This window comes from Podarcis erhardii, assembly GCF_964252035.2.
Source record: "Podarcis erhardii genome assembly, chromosome: 13".
NCBI lineage: Eukaryota > Metazoa > Chordata > Lepidosauria > Squamata > Lacertidae > Podarcis > Podarcis erhardii.
Genome location: NC_138502.1, coordinates 11,815,375 through 11,832,822, shown reverse-complemented (window position 1 = coordinate 11,832,822; position 17,448 = coordinate 11,815,375). Strand labels below are relative to the sequence as shown.

Here is a 17,448-nt window from a genome sequence, read left to right as displayed (position 1 = left end):
CTGGTTCGCCAGAAGCTGCTTAGTCATGCTGGCCACATGACCCAGAAGCTGCACGCCAGCTCCCTCGGCCAATAAAGCGAGATGAGCGCCGCTGCCCCAGAGTCGGCCATGACTGGACCTAAAGGTCAGGGGTCCCTTTACCTTTTTATATGAATTCAACAAACCTAACCTCTTCCCCATCTTTCATTTCTGTATGCAAAGCTTTTCTCCTAACCTTTCCTTGTTCTTTATCCTGTTTCCTGTACACAGCTGGGCCAGTTCCGATGCCACGGGCCAGTTTCGCAGCTCCAGCCTTGGATCGATGCAGACTCCTCCCTTTTTCTCTATGCGGGTGACACTCTGGGCAACATTTACTCCTTAGAGTGGGGCTCCGTCTCTGCTTGAGGGACATGGCTTCCTGGAGGGAACTCCTGCCAGCAGCCTCTTAAGCCTGGCACTTCTCCTTTCCAGACATGAATGCAGCTGTTTCGCTGCTACCTCCTCAGCCTTGCCCCCCAACCCTCTCAGCAGCTGGAATCTGCAGTTCACGCATGGCTTCTTAGTTGATGTGGAGGCCATGATTCTGCCGCAGCCTATGCTTGCTTAGCAACTGTAGGCCACAGAGTTCAGATAACCATGTGAGGAACCACCTTAGAAACCTGGCTGGAGTCTGGGTTTCAGCCAATCAACCTTTGTAGCTCACCTCTACCTAACCACAGAGGTGAAAGACAAGTTTCAGAAGGGCTAAATCTATTGTGTGTACAGATTTCCCTTGCGTCCCCTTTGCCTTCAAAATACTGTGATGACAAATTTGCAACCATTGATGCCTTCTGTATAGTGTTTTTATTTTGCTAATGTGCCTTCCCTTATTTTACAAGTCAATTAAGAAATAAAATGGAGCAATGTCAATCATTTTTGTGTTCCTCTGTGCTGAAGAACCTGTACTTAGTAAACAGTGAGGAGCAGCAGGGCTGAGAAATGGCAACATGGGCTGGTGCTGCACTTTGAAGCCTGGGTATTAGGCCTTCAAGGCACAGCATAGGGGCATCTTTGAAAGTCCCTGTGCTTTGTGGCAAGACTTCAGAAGCTCCTTTTGGCTTGGCCGGGTCACCTTTATACTTGTCCCCACGTGACATCCTATGCAGTTGACAAAAGGGTTTGTGTGACCAAAATTGCCTTTTGGGTAATAAGAGAGAGGTGTCCTGAGCTGAAACTCTGCTTTAAGGCATGGGATGGGGAAGCTTTCTGAGACAAGAGGCCCCCATTCTTTCATTGCATGCCTTCCTGGGAGGAGGGAGAGAACATGCCAGTAGAGACTCAGGCCACCACTCCACAACCATATAGCAAGAAGGGGAGTCCTGTACCCCCCCCAACACTCAGCTGACTGGGAAACACTCAGCAAAGGAGGCACCTGGGCCTTTGCAATCCACTGTTTCAAAGGCCTTGACCCTATCTGCCTGCGGTCTGTCTCGCCAGAGTGGTACATGCTCTGGTTATCTCCCGCTTGGACTACTGCAATGTGCTCTACGTGGGGCTACCTTTGAAGGTGACCCGGAAACTACAACTAATCCAGAATGCGGCAGCTAGACTGGTGACTGGGAGCGGCCGCCGAGACCATATAACACCGGTCTTGAAAGACCTACATTGGCTCCCAGTACGTTTCCGAGCACAATTCAAAGTGTTGGTGCTGACCTTTAAAGCCCTAAATGGCCTCGGTCCAGTATATCTGAAGGAGCGTCTCCTCCCCCATCGTTCTGCCCGGACACTGAGGTCCAACTCCGAGGGCCTTCTGGCGGTTCCCTCACTGCGAGAGGCCAAGTTGCAGGGAACCAGGCAGAGGGCCTTCTCGGTGGTGGCGCCCGCCCTGTGGAATGCCCTCCCATCGGATGTCAAGGCGATGGACAACTACCTGACATTCAGAAGACATCTGAAGGCAGCCCTGTTCAGGGAAGTTTTTAATATGTGACATTTTAGTGTATTTTTTATCTCTGTTGGAAGCCGCCCAGAGTGGCTGGGGAAACCCAGCCAGATGGGTGGGGTATAAATAATAAATTATTATTATTATTACTTGAGGCATCGCCTTCCTTCACCCTCTCCTCATCTTGCTTCAAGGTGATTCCAGAGCACTTCGCAAGCATCAGAAGAGGCGTGTTACTACTGACCAATCTGCAGAAGCGGCAGTTGTGGGCTTAGAAGGGTGAGGAAACAGGTGAAGCACCTTAAATCCAAGGATGGGAAGGGCTTTTGAAATGACTTGAGAAAGGCTTCGCAGGCCTACAGCCCACTGCTGCTCCAAGGCCTTAGTTGTTCCACAGTCTTCCTAACCCAACACATAGCCTGCTTCCTACAAAAGGGGTGCCTTTGTCAACTCCCTTAACAAGGCCAGTGTATTAAATCAAGTTTCAATCAACTGCACTCTAGGAATAAAATTCTATGGAAGGAGGTCAAGTTCTCGGCTTGAAGGCACTTGAGACGTCAGCTTGGAAAAAACGAGGCCTGTGGTTTTTCTGCTGCCGTCCTCCTCTGCGTTGGCTGCTGAACTTCACCAGAGCTGGGTGAAATTGAAGCGCACCTTGAGGAGGTACTTCATGCGCACCTGCCGTGGGTCGTAGACAATGAACTCGTTGTAGTTCAGGGTGTAGCCATTGGGGTTCACCACCCCGGTTTCTGCAGCAGGGCCCAGGGGGACCAGAGCCCCATGGCTGCCAGGGAACGAAAACAAGAACAGTGTTTAGAAATTCACACAAGCACACATGTTCCTTGCCTGCGCAAGGAGTGCCGTAGTCGAAACAAAATAAAAAAATTCCTTCCGGTAGCACCTTAGAGATCAACTAAGTTTGTTATTGGTATGAGCTTTCATGTGCAAACTTAGTTGGTCTCTAAGGTGCTACCGGAAGGAATTTTTTTATTTATTCAGAGATGCATGGAAATGCCCTGGTCCACAAATCTCTTGGCTGCCTTAAGGACAGCCTTTGAATTTTCAGCCAAATAGGCTTCCTCCACGCACTCCAAACTTACAGTGTCGTGCTGTTGGCCGGGGACGGCGCCATCTTGCCAAGCCCTTTGGTGCAATGTTTGCTGGTCAGCAGTTTCTCCGCTTCGGGGTTTGCCTCCAACAGTTCGTTGCATTCGCCCAGAGCTACCTGCAGAGGAGGGAGAGCAGAACTTCATCCCCAGCTCATGCATACATCACTTGAATAATTAAAACACTGTAGCTGAACTCCTGTACATGGCCTCTAATCTGAGAAGCAAACAGAGGAAGGAGGAATATGTGGCGGTGATGGGTTGTGGGGATATTGGTTTTACAAGGTTGAGCCCCAGGTCTGGCCCAGGCACATCTCCCCCTTTCCCTTGCACATTTTAAAAGTTAAAATGTTTGGTGTTTTTTGTTTTTTTTAAATGCAATATGTCCAGTTGTCCTGTAAGCAATGTATGGGGTAGTGCCATCTCAACTCAATGCCATCTTAACTGCATTGTTTTAATATTAGTTATCAATTCTTGCATTTGGATCCCAAATAGCTCAGAGTGGGGGACATTGTTCTCCCCCATCTCACTTACTCCCCACAACAACCCTGTGAGGTAGGTTAGGCCGAGAGGCAGTAACTCGGCCCAAGTGGGGATTTGAACCCTGGTCTCTCCCAGGTCCTAGTCAGATGCTCTAACCACTATGGCTAATTTGTACTGAACCAGCAGTTCTTGCCAGTAAGCTAAAGGCTAGTCAGAGGGTTCAATCCATCCACTGTCTACAAAGCCCATAACACCCCACTGTCACTCCTCAACAAGTCCTTTCCCACCGAAAGTCAGCCTAAACTGAGCCTACACTCTGCAAATTTGAATCACAGGGCTGCCCCACCCCAAGTCTTTTATGTTCTTATTTACACTCCAGGGAAGGCTAGAGCTGGGGTAAGCAGTTATTCTGGACTACAGTTCCCCTTAATTCCCCTTTTTTCTTTTAATATATATTTATTAATTTTTACATAAAGTTTCCAAAAAACATACATCATGTTTTCTTATCTTATACAATGTTTTGGACTTCCATCCACCACATCTGAAGATTTTTCAGTCTTTATCACTTAAACTGCATTTCATTAGTTTCACTATTACAGTGGTACCTCGGGTTAAGTACTTAATTCATTCCGGAGGTCTGTACTTAACCTGAAACTGTTCTTAACCTGAAGCACCACTTTAGCTAATGGGGCCTCCTGCTGCTGCCGTGCCGCCGGAGCACGATTTCTGTTCTCATCCTGAAGCAAAGTTCTTAACCTGAAGCACTATTTCTGGGTTAGCGGAGTGTGTAACCTGAAGCATATGTACCCGAGGTACCACTGTACTTTTAATAGTCTTTCACTAATAATTCTCTTCATGCTTTTCTCTGCAATATTTCACATAGACCTCCTTACAAAACTTCTTGTAGTCCTACTATCGTAATCTGCTGATTACAATTACTTTTCAAATAATTCACATATTTACTCCAGTCCTCCAAGAATCTCTGATCCTGCAGGTTTTGAATCCTTCCTGTCATTTTATCTAATTCTGCATAGTCCATTAATTTCATCTGCCCTTCATTCCCTTTTTGTGTGTGCATATAAATTGTGATTTTTTTAATTACTTAGCTTTGATACTGCTTGGTATTAAAACACCTCTAAGTGGTGTGCTCACAAAAAAAAAAAAAAAAAAAATCCCTGAAGAAACAACAGACAACTTAAAATGAAATATTACAAAAACACACGGTTACATATACAGCCTGGAGCTGATGGGAATTGTAGTCTATGTGTGCAGGCGCTCTTGCCCCTCCTCCCAAAATGGGATGCAAATCTCACCTCCGACAGCAACAGCAAGCCAACGTCTTTCTCGCGGGTGGCAAAGCAGTAGTTGGCACTCTTGGAGGACATGTCAGCAAAGTAGATCCCTTTCCCAAACTTGAAGGGAAGGAAAGGAAGGTCAGTAAGTCAGCCCTGCCGTGAGGTGAGCCAGGAGCAACAGGCCAAGAGCTCAGCAGAGGACAAAGTGGGGAGACTCACCATGTAGCCAGTGACAGGGGCTTCCGGGGGGGCCACCCGCAACCCGCGACTCAATATCCCTGCCCAGTTGCCCAGGCGCGATCCGTGCCACAGCAGTGTCCTGAGAAAGGGGAAGAAGCCCAGAAGAGAATCACAATGGGGATCTCTAGGTTGAGAGCTAGCATGATGTCTCAACCTGTGGGTCCCCAGATGTTGTTGGACTACAACTCCCATCATCCCTGAGCTCTGGCCTTGCTAGCTAGGGGTGATGGGAGTTGTAGTTCAACCCACAGGTTGAGAAAGGCTGGATTAGAGGTTACAGTGCTGGGCTAGGATTTCAGGGGGGTTGGACTAGATGAGCCTTGGTGCCCTTCCAACTCTACAATTCAAGAATGATATGACTCATGAGAGCCAGGTTCGAATCCCCACTCGAGTCACGAAGCCCACTGCAAGACCTTGGGCCAGTTGCTCGCTCTCAGGCTAATGTACCTCGCAGGGTTGTTGTTGTGAGAAGAGAATCATAGCACTGTAGAGTTCGAAAGGACCCTGAGGGTCATCTAAGTCCAACCCCCTGCAATGCAGGAATACGCAGCTGTCCCATACGGGGATTGAACCTGCAACCTTGGGGTTAGCAACACCATGCTCTAACTGACTGAGCTATCCAGGACAGATATGTAGGCCACACTTTTGAGCTTCTTGGGGGAAAGGTGGCCTATATAAATGCAATAAATAAATAAAAACAGGCTCAAGTGGGGTGTCTCTCTCTCCCCACTCCTTCCACTCACCGGTTGGGGAGGTCAGAGCGGAAGGTCGAGTCTGGATCGGAGCCCTCCTTGTTCAGCACAAAGGCCTCCAGCAGCGTCATGGTGTAATCTTGGTGCGTGGGAGCATGAGTGGACAACAGGTAGCGCTCTAAGACCTGAGAAGGAGTAGGGAGCTATCAGAGGAGAAGCAACAACTCCCCAAATATTTTAATTTTTTTAAAGCATGGGCAGAGTTTTCCTGGGACTTCCCCTCCCAGCCCAGTCCCCTTCCCCTTCCCCTACATACTGTGAAGTCAGGACTATCCCTCTCCAAAGGTTGAATCTCACAGCTGAGGCCGCGATAGTTCCGGTCCAGCGGGTGCTCCTTGTCCAGCTGCTCTGACCGCACCAGTTTAATGGCAGCACGGATCTCGCCAAGAGCCTTGAGGGGCAAAAGGAAAGCAGGCGGGAGTGGTAGGAGCGTTTTCACAGGACAGCAGGACCACCAGCACTACCCAAATTGATCCATCCATGGTGGGCATCATCTGTCTGTTGATTGATTGATTGATTGATTGATTGGGATAGTCTCAACCAGTTCCTTCTCCCACTCCCCATCTGGAATGAGGGGAGTTAGGAGCCTTGAGGCCCAGTCACTTATTGCTCCAAATTTGCATGGGGAGGAAATTCAATTTCCTTTAAAAAGATATATTTACAATTTTGTTGAGACTATTAGTAAAATAAATAAGAATGAAGAACGAAGAAAGAATACGTTATGTCATAGCCTTAATTATATCTTATGGGTTATTTTGTTATTGCTGTTCTTCTTTGCTTTTTATAAAAAATAATAATTATTTTTTAAATGAAATTCCCTTTCCTAGCATGATCTTGGCATTCTGCTGGCCAGATACTCGGGGCATCCCATTCACTCCCCCCACTTCAGTTGTTCGTTTGCATTTGAGCGCTCTTACCTCCAGCAGCTGGGCCTTCTCCTGCAGCTCCTCTTCTGTGCTGATCAGTGGAGGGGTCCTCAGTCTGCAAAAGGTGATGGGGTGGGGGCACAGACTTTAAGAAAGGTTGCAGAAACGAAGGGGAGGGGTATATACATGCACTGGGTTTTGCACTCCTACACACACTGTTCTGCACTTGCAAAGAATTGGTCCTTTCGTGTGGCAGCAACTGCTCTCTGCAACTCCCCAGTTATGAAATATTAGGCAGGTACCTTCACTGTTGATGTTTTCAACTGCTGCTACAAACTTTAAGGAATGCCTATCCACGCTGGGAATTTTACCATACATACTTGGTTTAAAACTGTTGAGTTATCTACATTTTCATACACGCTATTCTAGTTTCTAATGCTTGATTTGATCAATATTTTCTTAAAGCACGCAGAAGATTGTTGTTGTTGACAACATAAAAAGAGCCTGGTGGATGAGGCGATTGGTCCTTCTACATGCACAACGTGGCAGGAAGGTGTGGGGGAGGCATATATTGCATGATTGCGAATGGCTTGGGAAGTGGGTTGAGAAGCACCAAATATCTGTGGGAGGGGATGAACAATGCTGTATGGAGTTCTGAGTATAGAGAGACAACAGAGTCCCATCCCTGAGCCATTGGGAGCTCAAGGTAAGGATGCTTGCTCCTGGCCTGGCAGCACTTACCCGAAATCATGGGGAATCCGCGTGTAGAATTCATTGCAGGCCTCCACCAGGGCACGACCCGTCTGCTTCCGCTTGAGACACGCCTCTACCTTTTGCAGCGATTGGTACCCTGCGCTGATCTGTTCAGCCGTCAGCTTTCCTGGAGGGGACATGGGAGAGAGAGGAACTCAGCCCAAGGTGTTTCTGTCTGTCCCCCAAAAGTTACTGGGCTTTATGCTTAACTTGCCCAAGCATGCAGCCCATTTGAAATGAAATGGAAAGCAACAATTCTCCCAATGGTTTAGAGCAGTGGAATTAAAACAGCAGCAGCAACAACAACTACTAGGGGCTCCCACCCCTGCACATGGCACTCACCTACATGACCCCCTTGCCCAAACCACAACTATTCACCCTTCCCTTTACACTTTGCCGCTGCCACTATTGTGGGGGAAGGAGAAAGAAAGGGCAAAAGTCTACTGGCGGCCATGAGAACTGCAGTGTGACGACATCCTTAGGGTTTTATTATATAGTATAAGACATTTGTTTCCAGATTTCACTCCAAACGTAAGAACACAAGAAGAGCCTGCTGGATCAGGCCAATGGTCCATCCAATACATTCGAGCACGAGAACACTCTCCCCTCTAGCGGTTTCCAGATTTCTGTATTAAAAGATTTCCTCTTTGGCGCTCTTCTCTCTTTAGAGCTCCTGAACTAAGTTAGATAGAAAAGCGACAAGTTAGTGCCACTTGCCTAGAGGAGCCTTCTTGGTATCATACTTCATCTCCACCACCATTTCCTCCATGGTGCGGATACTGCAAATCATCTCCACCAAGGCCTGAACTCGTGGGTCCAGCTGTGACACAAGCTTGTGGCACGAGGCTGTCTTCTGTGAGACAGCTTTTTCCTCATTCTGGAAAGAATGTAAAACAAAAGATTATGAGGAAGAGTGTTCTTCAGCCACAAGACGTCCCCTCCCTGCTCTTTCCCTCCCTGAAGTCTCACTGCATCATTGGCTTCATAGTCCAGGTGGAGAATATCATATTTGCCCGGAACCTTCTGGAAGCTGCAACGCTTGGTCCACTCATTCTTGGTTTTGTCCAAAAACCTAAAAGAGATAGAGGAAAGAAGACGCGAGACCAGTTCAAGGAGGGCAGGCATTGGATGGGATGGAGAAATACCTCCAAAATTCCCAATGTGACTCACTTTTTGGTGAAGATGTCTTTGGCTTTAGCTAAATCTCCAGCACAACTCACAAGCGAGTGCTGACCCGGCTTACCAACTGAGAAGGAAAGAGACAAAGAGAGAATGGGGGAAGGCTAAGAAGAAGAAAACCCACTGCAGAGTGTGGGACAGTGGAAGAGACAACATGTTGCTTTCTGGAGCTGAGAAGAAAGTCCCAGAGCCGTGGCTCCAAGGGGTGGTTTCTACAGAGCCACAACCACACACTTTGGAATGGGGAAACAGATAAGAACTGCTTTGCTCTACGGTGCCAAATGAATGCTCTGTCTCCGACAGTGGTCAACCAAATTGCTGGGGCAAAGCTCACAAACAAGACTTGAAAGTGAGATTTCCCATCTTGTTGCAACCCATCATAAGCAACCAGAGGTTCAACTTTGAGCAGACCCTTTGAAATCAACGCAAGTAAGCGAGCCATGTCTATTGATTTCCATGGGGCTGCTCTGAGTATGACTAACTTTGGATACAACTCCAAAAGTTATACAGCCTCTAGGGGCTCCATCCTCAGCGACTGTGTCATACCATCGCCCCCAAGTTCCCTGTCCCGACTCACCACGCCCCCAACGCATCCAGACGCTGTAGTTCCGGGCTCTGTCATCCTCCAACAACTGGATTAGGTAGTACTTGTTGTTGTTGAACTGGAGGTTTGTCTGGGAGGAACCAAGGAGAAGGAAGAGGGTGAGAGCAGATCAGTGGCAGCAGCACCACATTTATTGAATACCCCTCCCTGGAAAAGTTCATCTGGTGCATATGTTATAGTCATGCCTAGCCCTGACCTGGCATGGGGTCCTTGGAGGACAAACTAGATACTCCACAGACTGAGGAACTTGAGGAGCAATCAGGGTCCCCTAGAACCACAGCTGAGGGGCCCTCAGTTCGGAACTTGCTGAAGAACACTTGCGGCTGTCAGAGGAAGAGGTGGAGCCACTTCCTGGTCTCAAATAGCTCCAGAGCCCCCAAAGCTCCGGATCTGGGCTGTTGTGCAACTTGAGAAAAGTGTCTCATGTCTCGTGAGCAAGTGATGCTCTCCCTTCCCAAGCAAAGTATATATGCCTCCCCTCCCCGCAACTGTTTAATCTTCACACCAACCCTGAAATGGTAGGTTAGGCAGGGAGACTGGCTCAAGGTTTGTGGCCAAGTGGGGATTTGAACACGAGTCTCCCTGTTTGCTTCCATCACCCTGCGCTTTACAGGCAGCTAGTTTAACTATCCATTAAAATGCAAGTGAAAAGTAGCCTACAAGCCCACTCACCTGATTCAACATAACATCGTAAACGTCTTCTCCTTCACAATAAACATGGGCCTTGTTTGGGAAGGAAGAGCAGCAGGAAAGAGAGAAGAAAAAAGATGGTTATTTTCAGAGCAAAATGATTAAAAAATAGCATGAGCAGGGGTGGCCAACCTTTTAATTTTTTTTAGCCAAGCGGCATCAAGCTACCAAGCTAGATTGACCAGCCAACTCTTGTGGCCCAACATGCCTGTTCTTAAGTCCTTGGTAAGCTTTTACTTCAGAATGGAGGTACTTGTCATTGTGCCCCACAACCAACCTTGTTTTTGGGCTCCAACTGCCAACAGCCCTGGGGCAATATGAGGGAATTTATAGTCATTTGAAAGGCCATAGGGAAGGCTCATCCCTGTTACTCAAAGAGTAGTACAATACAGTGGTACCTTGGTTCTCAAACATCTTGGTACTCAAACAACTTGGAACCCAAACACTGCAAACCCGGAAGTAAGTGTTCTGGTTTGTGAACTTTTTCCGGAAGCTGAACCTGCTCTGTTTGAGTGTTATGCTTCTGATTTGAGTGCCACGCTTCCAATTTGAGTGTTATGCTGAGGTCTATCTGTTTTTGCTATTTATTTTGCCTTTTGGTGGCTCTTTTTTGTTTGTTATTCTGACTGTGTGGAACCCAGTTCAGCTACACAGGTTGTACAATGATAATAAAGGTATTATTATTATTATTATTATTACTGATTGATTTAATGTGTTACTGCAGTACATTGTTTGTTGTTTTCATTTTAAGGATTGATGGTCTTGTTAGATAGCAAAATTCATGTTAAATTGCTGTTTTAGGGGTTGTTTTTAAAAGTCTGGAATGGATTAGTCAATTTTGCATTACTTTCTATGGGAAAGCGTGCTTTGGTTTTGGAACGGACTGCCGGAACGGATTAAGTTTGAGAACCAAGGTACCGCTGTAAATTAAAAACCACCTTCCTTCTGTTTTTGAACGTGCATTTTATATGTTTTTAGTCAGGAGGGGGCTGCTATTATGAGGCTTAGCCAAGGTGGTGCTCGCCTCCAAATCCCTTCAGCCCCCAACTGACAGGCCAATGGTCAGGAATGGTAGTCTCAGCAAATTCGGGGCCAACGGTTTTCCATTCATGCCAGTAGGTGCCTTACATTGCCCAGCTTGGCAGAGCATTCTGGATCCACGGGTGCTTTTCCCTTCACTATCAGCGTCCTCACGGCCTCTGCGGAGGGAAAGGAGGAGGTGGGTTGGAGCACAGGTGTGCCGATTAAATTCACCCTGATCCCTCACAAACTTGGCATCTATGACGCTACTAGCTAGCCTCTTAAGAACCTCGGCATTTCTTTAAAAATACACACGGTTCTAGTTCCTGAGAGTGTTAATTCCGAGCTGCTTAAAAGCAGGCAGTACATTCCGGCAATAAACACAGCCAGCAGCCTCCTGAGAGAGGTGCTTCAGTTCATGCTATAAATCATCACCTGCTTATATCCCCAAGGTCTGAGCTGCTAGGCTCAAGTTGTTGGGGGATTTGGCTGATAGGCCAATCCACTAAGACCTGTTCCATTTGGCTGTTACCCTTGTTATCTGTGTCTCCTTGAGATGCTGTGGTATCCCCTCCGCCCCGGGCCTTCTTAGCAGGAACGGGGGTCTCGGTCCCTGAGATGCTGTTGCTTGGCTGGGATCCTCCGTCCTCAGTCTCTGCAGCATCTGAAAGAGAGAGAAAAGCCCAGGATGGAGCAGGCCTGCTGGTTGCAGGTTCTGAAAAGTGGAAGAGAGATTTTGGGAGGCTATGAACTGGTTCTACCTTGGCATAAATATATCCCCATCTATATATCTCCCAAGGACGTGGGTGGCGCTGTGGGTTAAACCACAGAGCCTAGGACTTGCCGATCAGAAGGTCAGCGGTTCGAATCCCCACGACGGGGTGAGTTCCCGTTCCTCAGTCCCTGCTCCTGCCAACCTAGCAGTTCAAAAGCATGTCAAAGTGCAAGTAGATAAATAGGTACCGCTCCGGTGGGAAGGTAAAAAGCGTTTCAGTGTGCTGCTCTGGTTCACCAGAAGCGGCTGAGTCATGCTGGCCACATGACCCGGAAGCTGTAGGCCGGCTCCCTCGGCCAGTAAAGCAAGATGAGCGCCGCAACCCCAGTCAGCCACAACTGGACCTAATGGTCAGGGGTCCCTTTACCTTTATATATCTCCCACACACCCCTCTCATTTTTTCATATCATTTTTATGAAGTCTCCAAAAATATTTCAAAATATTTATCATCATATACATTTTTAAACAAAGTTTCCTCTTGTCTTCCCACCCCTCCTGATTTTTTTTTTTACTTCTTTTTATTAGCTGTTTTATAACACATATTTTGTTGTTGTCTAAACCCTGCTACCATTAACTCTTTCAGTCATCCACTGCTTATTTTTCAAATCCTGCCGGCGACTTCATATATGGGTGATAATCCATCAGTTGTTTCCATTTTGTCTTCTTGATTTCGCTGTTAATTTCACCATTTCAGCCCCGCCCCCCTCTCCATTCTGCACCCGGGCAATGAAAAGGCATTATTGGAAGGGAAGGAAACATTTTTGCCTGGCAAAAACATTGAAGGTGGTTGCAACGCAGGGCTGCAGCACAGGGAGAGTCCTACAGGCATGCTAGGTCCACAGGCCTAAGATTCCCAACCTTTCTTGCTGGCCTTTCTTGCAATGCTGCTCTGAAGCCTCAATGAGGACTGGAAGAATGCAAAGTATTATCACCAACATACAACCCTACATCCTTGTACCTGACTCCCTGCGTTCCATCAGACGTTCAAACCCAGTCCGGCTGTTGGTCTGCACCATGCGGGCTGTGTCCAGCTTGTAGCGTGTCCGCCCAACCATCACTTCCACTGTGGGTTCTCCGTGGCCGTTCCTGGCTGCCTGCAGGGCCAGGCAGGTGTCCGCAGGGTAAGGAAGCCACTCGCCTTCTTCGTCTCCTTGCCAGCACCAAACAAAATCTGGACCAGCACAGTGGCAGGCAGAGAGCAGGAGGAGAGAAGATATCTTGGTCAAAACCTGGCGAAGCAAGTCCTAAGGGACTAGGAAGCATTTTGTAGCAATCCTTCAGTGGGGAGAAATGGGCAAATGAACATGTGCCCAAAGGAACACTTGCCTTCAGGGCAAAGGGCACAATAAGGGTGGTTTTGATGGTGCTGGACTCCAAATCCCATCAGCCCCAGGCAACATGGTCAGGAATGATGGACACTGTAGTCCAACATGGTCTGCAGGGCCACATTTTCCTCATCCTTGCGCTACGGGCCAAACTTGCAGTGATGTTTCCTGCCCAACAAGGCTCTGCCACCCAACATGGGCTGCATTTAACCTGCTGACACACCCCTGTCCGCACTGAGCAGCAAACCTGTCTTGCATTTGGAGTGTGACACTGTAGGTGGTACTGCAGCCAGGGAAGGCACCATGAAAAGCACTTTGCATTTTATTCCAGGAACTCATGGTGGGCTGTCTCTCATCCATGCGCCGACCAGATGGACCAACCTGCTCAGTTTCCTCACGGCAGTTGCATCACTGCACGACTTCAGACCAGACCCCTGAAAGCTTTCAGCGTTTAAACTGCAAATGGACTTCATAGCAAACCCCTTTGAAGGCGTGAACTGTGGCCCTTCTGAAGTTCTGCCTGATGTCATAAGTGTTAGAATTCCTGCCCCATGATTGCAGTCATGGGATTGTTGTCTATCACATGACGGTGTATGTTTTAACTCCACAAAGTGGGAAGTGACGGAGACAGGATGTTTGTGTTACTATGTTCCGTGAAGTGGGACTATTGTCCTTTGTTTTTTCTCTTTGCTGTCTGATGCTAGAGAGGGAGCCATGTAGCAGTGCTCTGTGTGTGTTTATATGTAAATAAAGTAGATTAGCCAACATGCTGAGTTGCTGAGGTCTGTTATGCAAGATGCGAAGACTCTGCAGATCCCTAAGTGTGCAGATATCTGTTGGCATCGGTCGCTGTGATGTTTGGGCAGAAGAAAGCTTTTGAAGCTCCTGAACGATTGACCAGGATGGAGGGAACATGCCAGTCAGGCATGTGTCTCTGCCAAGGTCCTACTCGAGAGTAGGACCAGCGCCTGACAATAAGGACATCAGGCGACTGACAGATGTGTGGGCTTGCTCATCTGTCAAAGTTGGCCCATGGGAAAGGAAAGACTCTTGATCCGCTGGCGGGATCCACTAAGAAAATGCAAGAAAATTAAAAGTTTGCTCACAAGAATCCTGATCCCGCACAGCTGCAGCCACACGCGATTCCAGCCCCGTCTGTTTATTCCGTTGCAGCATCTTGCGCAGGTCCACACAGGACTCCCCGATGTCCGCAGAGAGCTTCCCGGCTCTGTAGGAAACGCAGACGCCTCCAATGTCATCGCCCTGACTCAATTCGGCCTGCCTTCTCCATGTGTGGGGGTCAACAATGGGAGCACCAATGTAGTGAAGGGGCCTGGCTTGGAGAGCAGCTGCTCCACATGCTGAGAGTCCCAGGTTCAATTCCTGGCATCTCCAAATAGAGATTTTTTGGGGGGAGGGGGACCCTTTCTGCCAGTGAATGAAAACAACACTGACTTAGATGGACCAATCGTCCGGCTTGGTATAAGGGAACTTCCCAGGTGAGGAATGATGGGAGTTGTCATCTAGCATCCAGAGCAGCCTTTCTCAACCACTGCCCCCTCCCAAATGTTGTAGGACTACAACTCCCATCATCCCTAGCTACTGGTCAGGGATGATGGGAGTTGTAGTCCAGCAGCATCTGGAGATCCAAGGTTGAGAAAGGTTGATCTGGAGTGCCACAATCCCCAGCATCTCCAGATAGGGTTGGGGAAAGACCCTCAACCCCTGGAGAGATGCTGCCAGCCAATGTCTAGTGACCCAGTGATCCGACTCCCAATATTAAGCAGCTTCCTGCACCGTCCTGCGCCGACTCACCGGGCTGCCTGGCTTAGGATCTCGCTCTGCTCAGGCAAGAACTGCTGCCACCTGTTGCCTGGGGTCTCCCACTCCCAGCGCAGCTCCAACTCAGCCCCGGCAGTGCTGGGCTCCCCATTCTGGCGCTCGGGGGCCTTCCGCTTCCGTCTCATCCCTGTGGCGGCGTCAGAGCATGCAAAGAAGGCTGAGTCGACACCTCACACAATCACCTAAACAAGGAAGCTGAAGTGTCACTGGGGATCATTGCAGATGACCTCTACAGCAAGAAGCTCAGTTGGTTAGCGTGTGGTGCTGATAGCACCAAGGTTGCAGGTTTGATCCCCATATGAGACAGTTGCATTGCAGGGGTTGGGACTAGATGATCCTCAACTTTACAAGTCTATGATTTACTTTACAAGTCTATGATTCTTCAAGCACAGGCTTCAGAACTACATGCCTTACTATGGCAAATACTTACTAAGAGTTTTGTGGCACCTTATACAGGTATAGACCAAAAAAATTATTGCAACAGAAGCCACTGAGATCCCACTTGGCCGTATGTGTGGAAAGTTGTAGCATCACTTCCTGCTTGGGGAGGAGCGCGTTCAGGCCGGGCACAGCCAATGTTCTGTCTGAGTGGGCACACCTTTGTGCCACAGACTGCCTTTCTGCCAAGGCTTCCCAGGCAAGATGCGATTTTAAAATACTAAATCAAATGATGCAAAGTCCTCTCAGGTTGATGGCAGACTTAAGGAACCCTGGGGAAGCAGGGTGGGCTGTCCCAACAGATCTCTTAAGCCACTGGCAGTTCTGTCAGGAGCCGGTGGTTTTTACTCCCTGGCTGTACTGGGTCAGGCCCTCCTTCTGCCTTCCCTCAGACCTTTATGAAGCCACAACAGGGAAGCCTGTGGCTACTCCCCTCTCTCTGGGTCCCATTCCCACTCGGGAGAGGACAAGGAAGAGGAGCAGAAGATTGGCAGAGGGACCCTTCCTAGGCTTGGTAGATGCCTGGCACCCAATGCTGCTCAGATATACATGCACAGGGACAGGAATTGTAAACATGGTGGCCAAAATGTACCGAAATGAAACAAACACAGAAATGTCACAAGCCGTAACTCTTGCACATCACTGCCTTTATGGCCCCGATGCTCACAATTCTTATGTACAAGCACACCCAAGCAAACCATTGCTGTTATGTTCACACAAGAGGGCGTTTCATGCACCCAATGAAAAAGCTCCTGCTGCAATAATCACGCTGGTCTTTTTGCCGGGTTTCACCTGTGCTTTACCTACCGAACTTCACCAACATTTATCTGGCCCAGGAGGACTGTTTCAAATCAGCTGCGGTGAAATGCATTCGTCACATGCCCTCGAGACACCATTTCCGCCCCACTATGATCCCGCAGATAGAAACCCGACTCCGGGGAAGTCCGGATTCCTCAGCCACCGCGGTGATGCCGACCCCCCAGCGTGACCAAACCTTGCTAATCGTAATAAAAACTAAAGATATGGTGACAATCAGTCAATCAACTGGTGTGCATTATTCCCCAGGACCCACCCCTGGCTCTTCTGGGGCTGAGCTCTTGATCTGAATTGCCCTGCCCGACCTGGCCTCTTAACCCCCTCCAGCCCACTTCCCTAATTCCTTGATCCTGAACATCTGAGCCTGTAAGCAAGCTGGTGATCTGCCTCCCGCTTCCTATTTTTTTTTTTAATCTACCGCTCTGTGCAATATTTTCCATCGATTTCCCTCCCTATTTTTATGCATTAACACCCCCCCCCGCGCTTGAATAGGCAGACCCGTTTTTCCAACCTACCTGTTCCGCGTTGCCTTCTCTTTTTTTGCAGCTATTACGCGGCTGCAAACAGCGCCTTTTTCCTGCTCCCGGGGAACGTTCCACGGGCCAACCCCTTTTTACTTCATTTGCATACGTCTGTTTTGCATGCTACGCCTCCGGCGAATCGATAAAAAACAATCTGCGTGCGCACGCGTAGGGGACCTCCAGCTTGTTTGACGCTTTTGCACCATTGAGGAGGCGGGGAAATGCAAATTTAGAAGCGTTGCATGATGGTCGTAGCTCACAGTTTAGCATTTCCCTCCCTAGTGTTTCTTTTATCTCACTATTATTATTATTTGTTACAGTTCCGAGATTGAGGCCAGGAAGGACCGGGCCAATATATGGATTCCAATATAATGGATTCTCCACACCATGACCTTGTTGGCGAGTAAACACCGGACAATATATATTGGAATAAGGCTTCACTTTCCGTTGGCTGGGCGGAAGCTCTCCGAAGAGGCCACGTGCTGGGTGTCTGTCACCCTTGTTGCGCCTCTGGGAAGGTCTGAGAGAAGGGCCGAGCATCACCCTAGCAGGGTGTCGCCTCCTGGAGGTGGGTGAGTCCCCAGCGATGTGGGTCCCGGCGAAGTCCGAGATTGGGCAGGAGAAGCCGGAATGGGGGGAACTCCGCCCCCCTCCCGCGGATGCCTCCGTGGCCCGCCTGGGATTTGGGAATGACTCACGGCCAGCAATCTTGAGTACAATGGGAAGAGGTGAAGCGTAAGCGAACAGCGGCTTCATAACCCAATTCAGACTAGTCTCCATCCAGCATTTTCCAGTTTCCAGCATCACCATAATTTTAATTCTTATAGCGCAAAAGAATCCTGAACA

At 48.6% G+C, this 17,448-nt stretch overlaps 2 protein-coding genes across 6 annotated transcripts in view; one reads left to right on the top strand and one right to left on the bottom strand.

The window, feature by feature from the left end:
• The window catches only part of TEP1 (telomerase associated protein 1), a 55,072-nt gene extending 54,181 nt beyond the window's left edge, over positions 1–891 (top strand). For all 4 annotated transcript variants that reach the window (XM_081835133.1, XM_081835132.1, XM_081835131.1 and 1 more), the window contains exon 56: positions 250–891. In XM_081835133.1, coding sequence (XP_081691259.1) covers positions 250–384 — 135 coding nt within the window. In that variant the 3' untranslated portion in view covers positions 385–891. The remainder of the gene's footprint in view (positions 1–249) is intronic.
• A 1,373-nt stretch (positions 892–2,264) lies between these two features.
• Positions 2,265–16,753, bottom strand: PARP2 (poly(ADP-ribose) polymerase 2). 2 transcript variants are annotated; one of them, XM_081835239.1, is made up of 19 exons: positions 16,597–16,753; positions 14,801–15,009; positions 14,092–14,213; positions 12,619–12,831; positions 11,418–11,549; positions 10,994–11,064; positions 9,848–9,898; positions 9,149–9,245; positions 8,563–8,638; positions 8,362–8,464; positions 8,110–8,269; positions 7,381–7,519; positions 6,691–6,754; positions 6,030–6,164; positions 5,765–5,898; positions 5,001–5,100; positions 4,800–4,898; positions 2,998–3,122; positions 2,265–2,681 (listed from the first exon to the last, which is right to left on the bottom strand). In XM_081835239.1, exons 2-19 carry the CDS (start codon positions 14,950–14,952, stop codon positions 2,522–2,524), a joined length of 2,133 nt encoding a protein of 710 aa, XP_081691365.1. In that variant the 5' UTR covers positions 14,953–15,009; positions 16,597–16,753; the 3' UTR covers positions 2,265–2,521. The 2 variants fall into 2 exon arrangements, with proteins under 2 accessions (XP_081691365.1, XP_081691366.1); XM_081835240.1 differs by lacking the exon at positions 16,597–16,753 and adding an exon at positions 16,073–16,318.
• Positions 16,754–17,448: the final 695 nt, after the last annotated feature.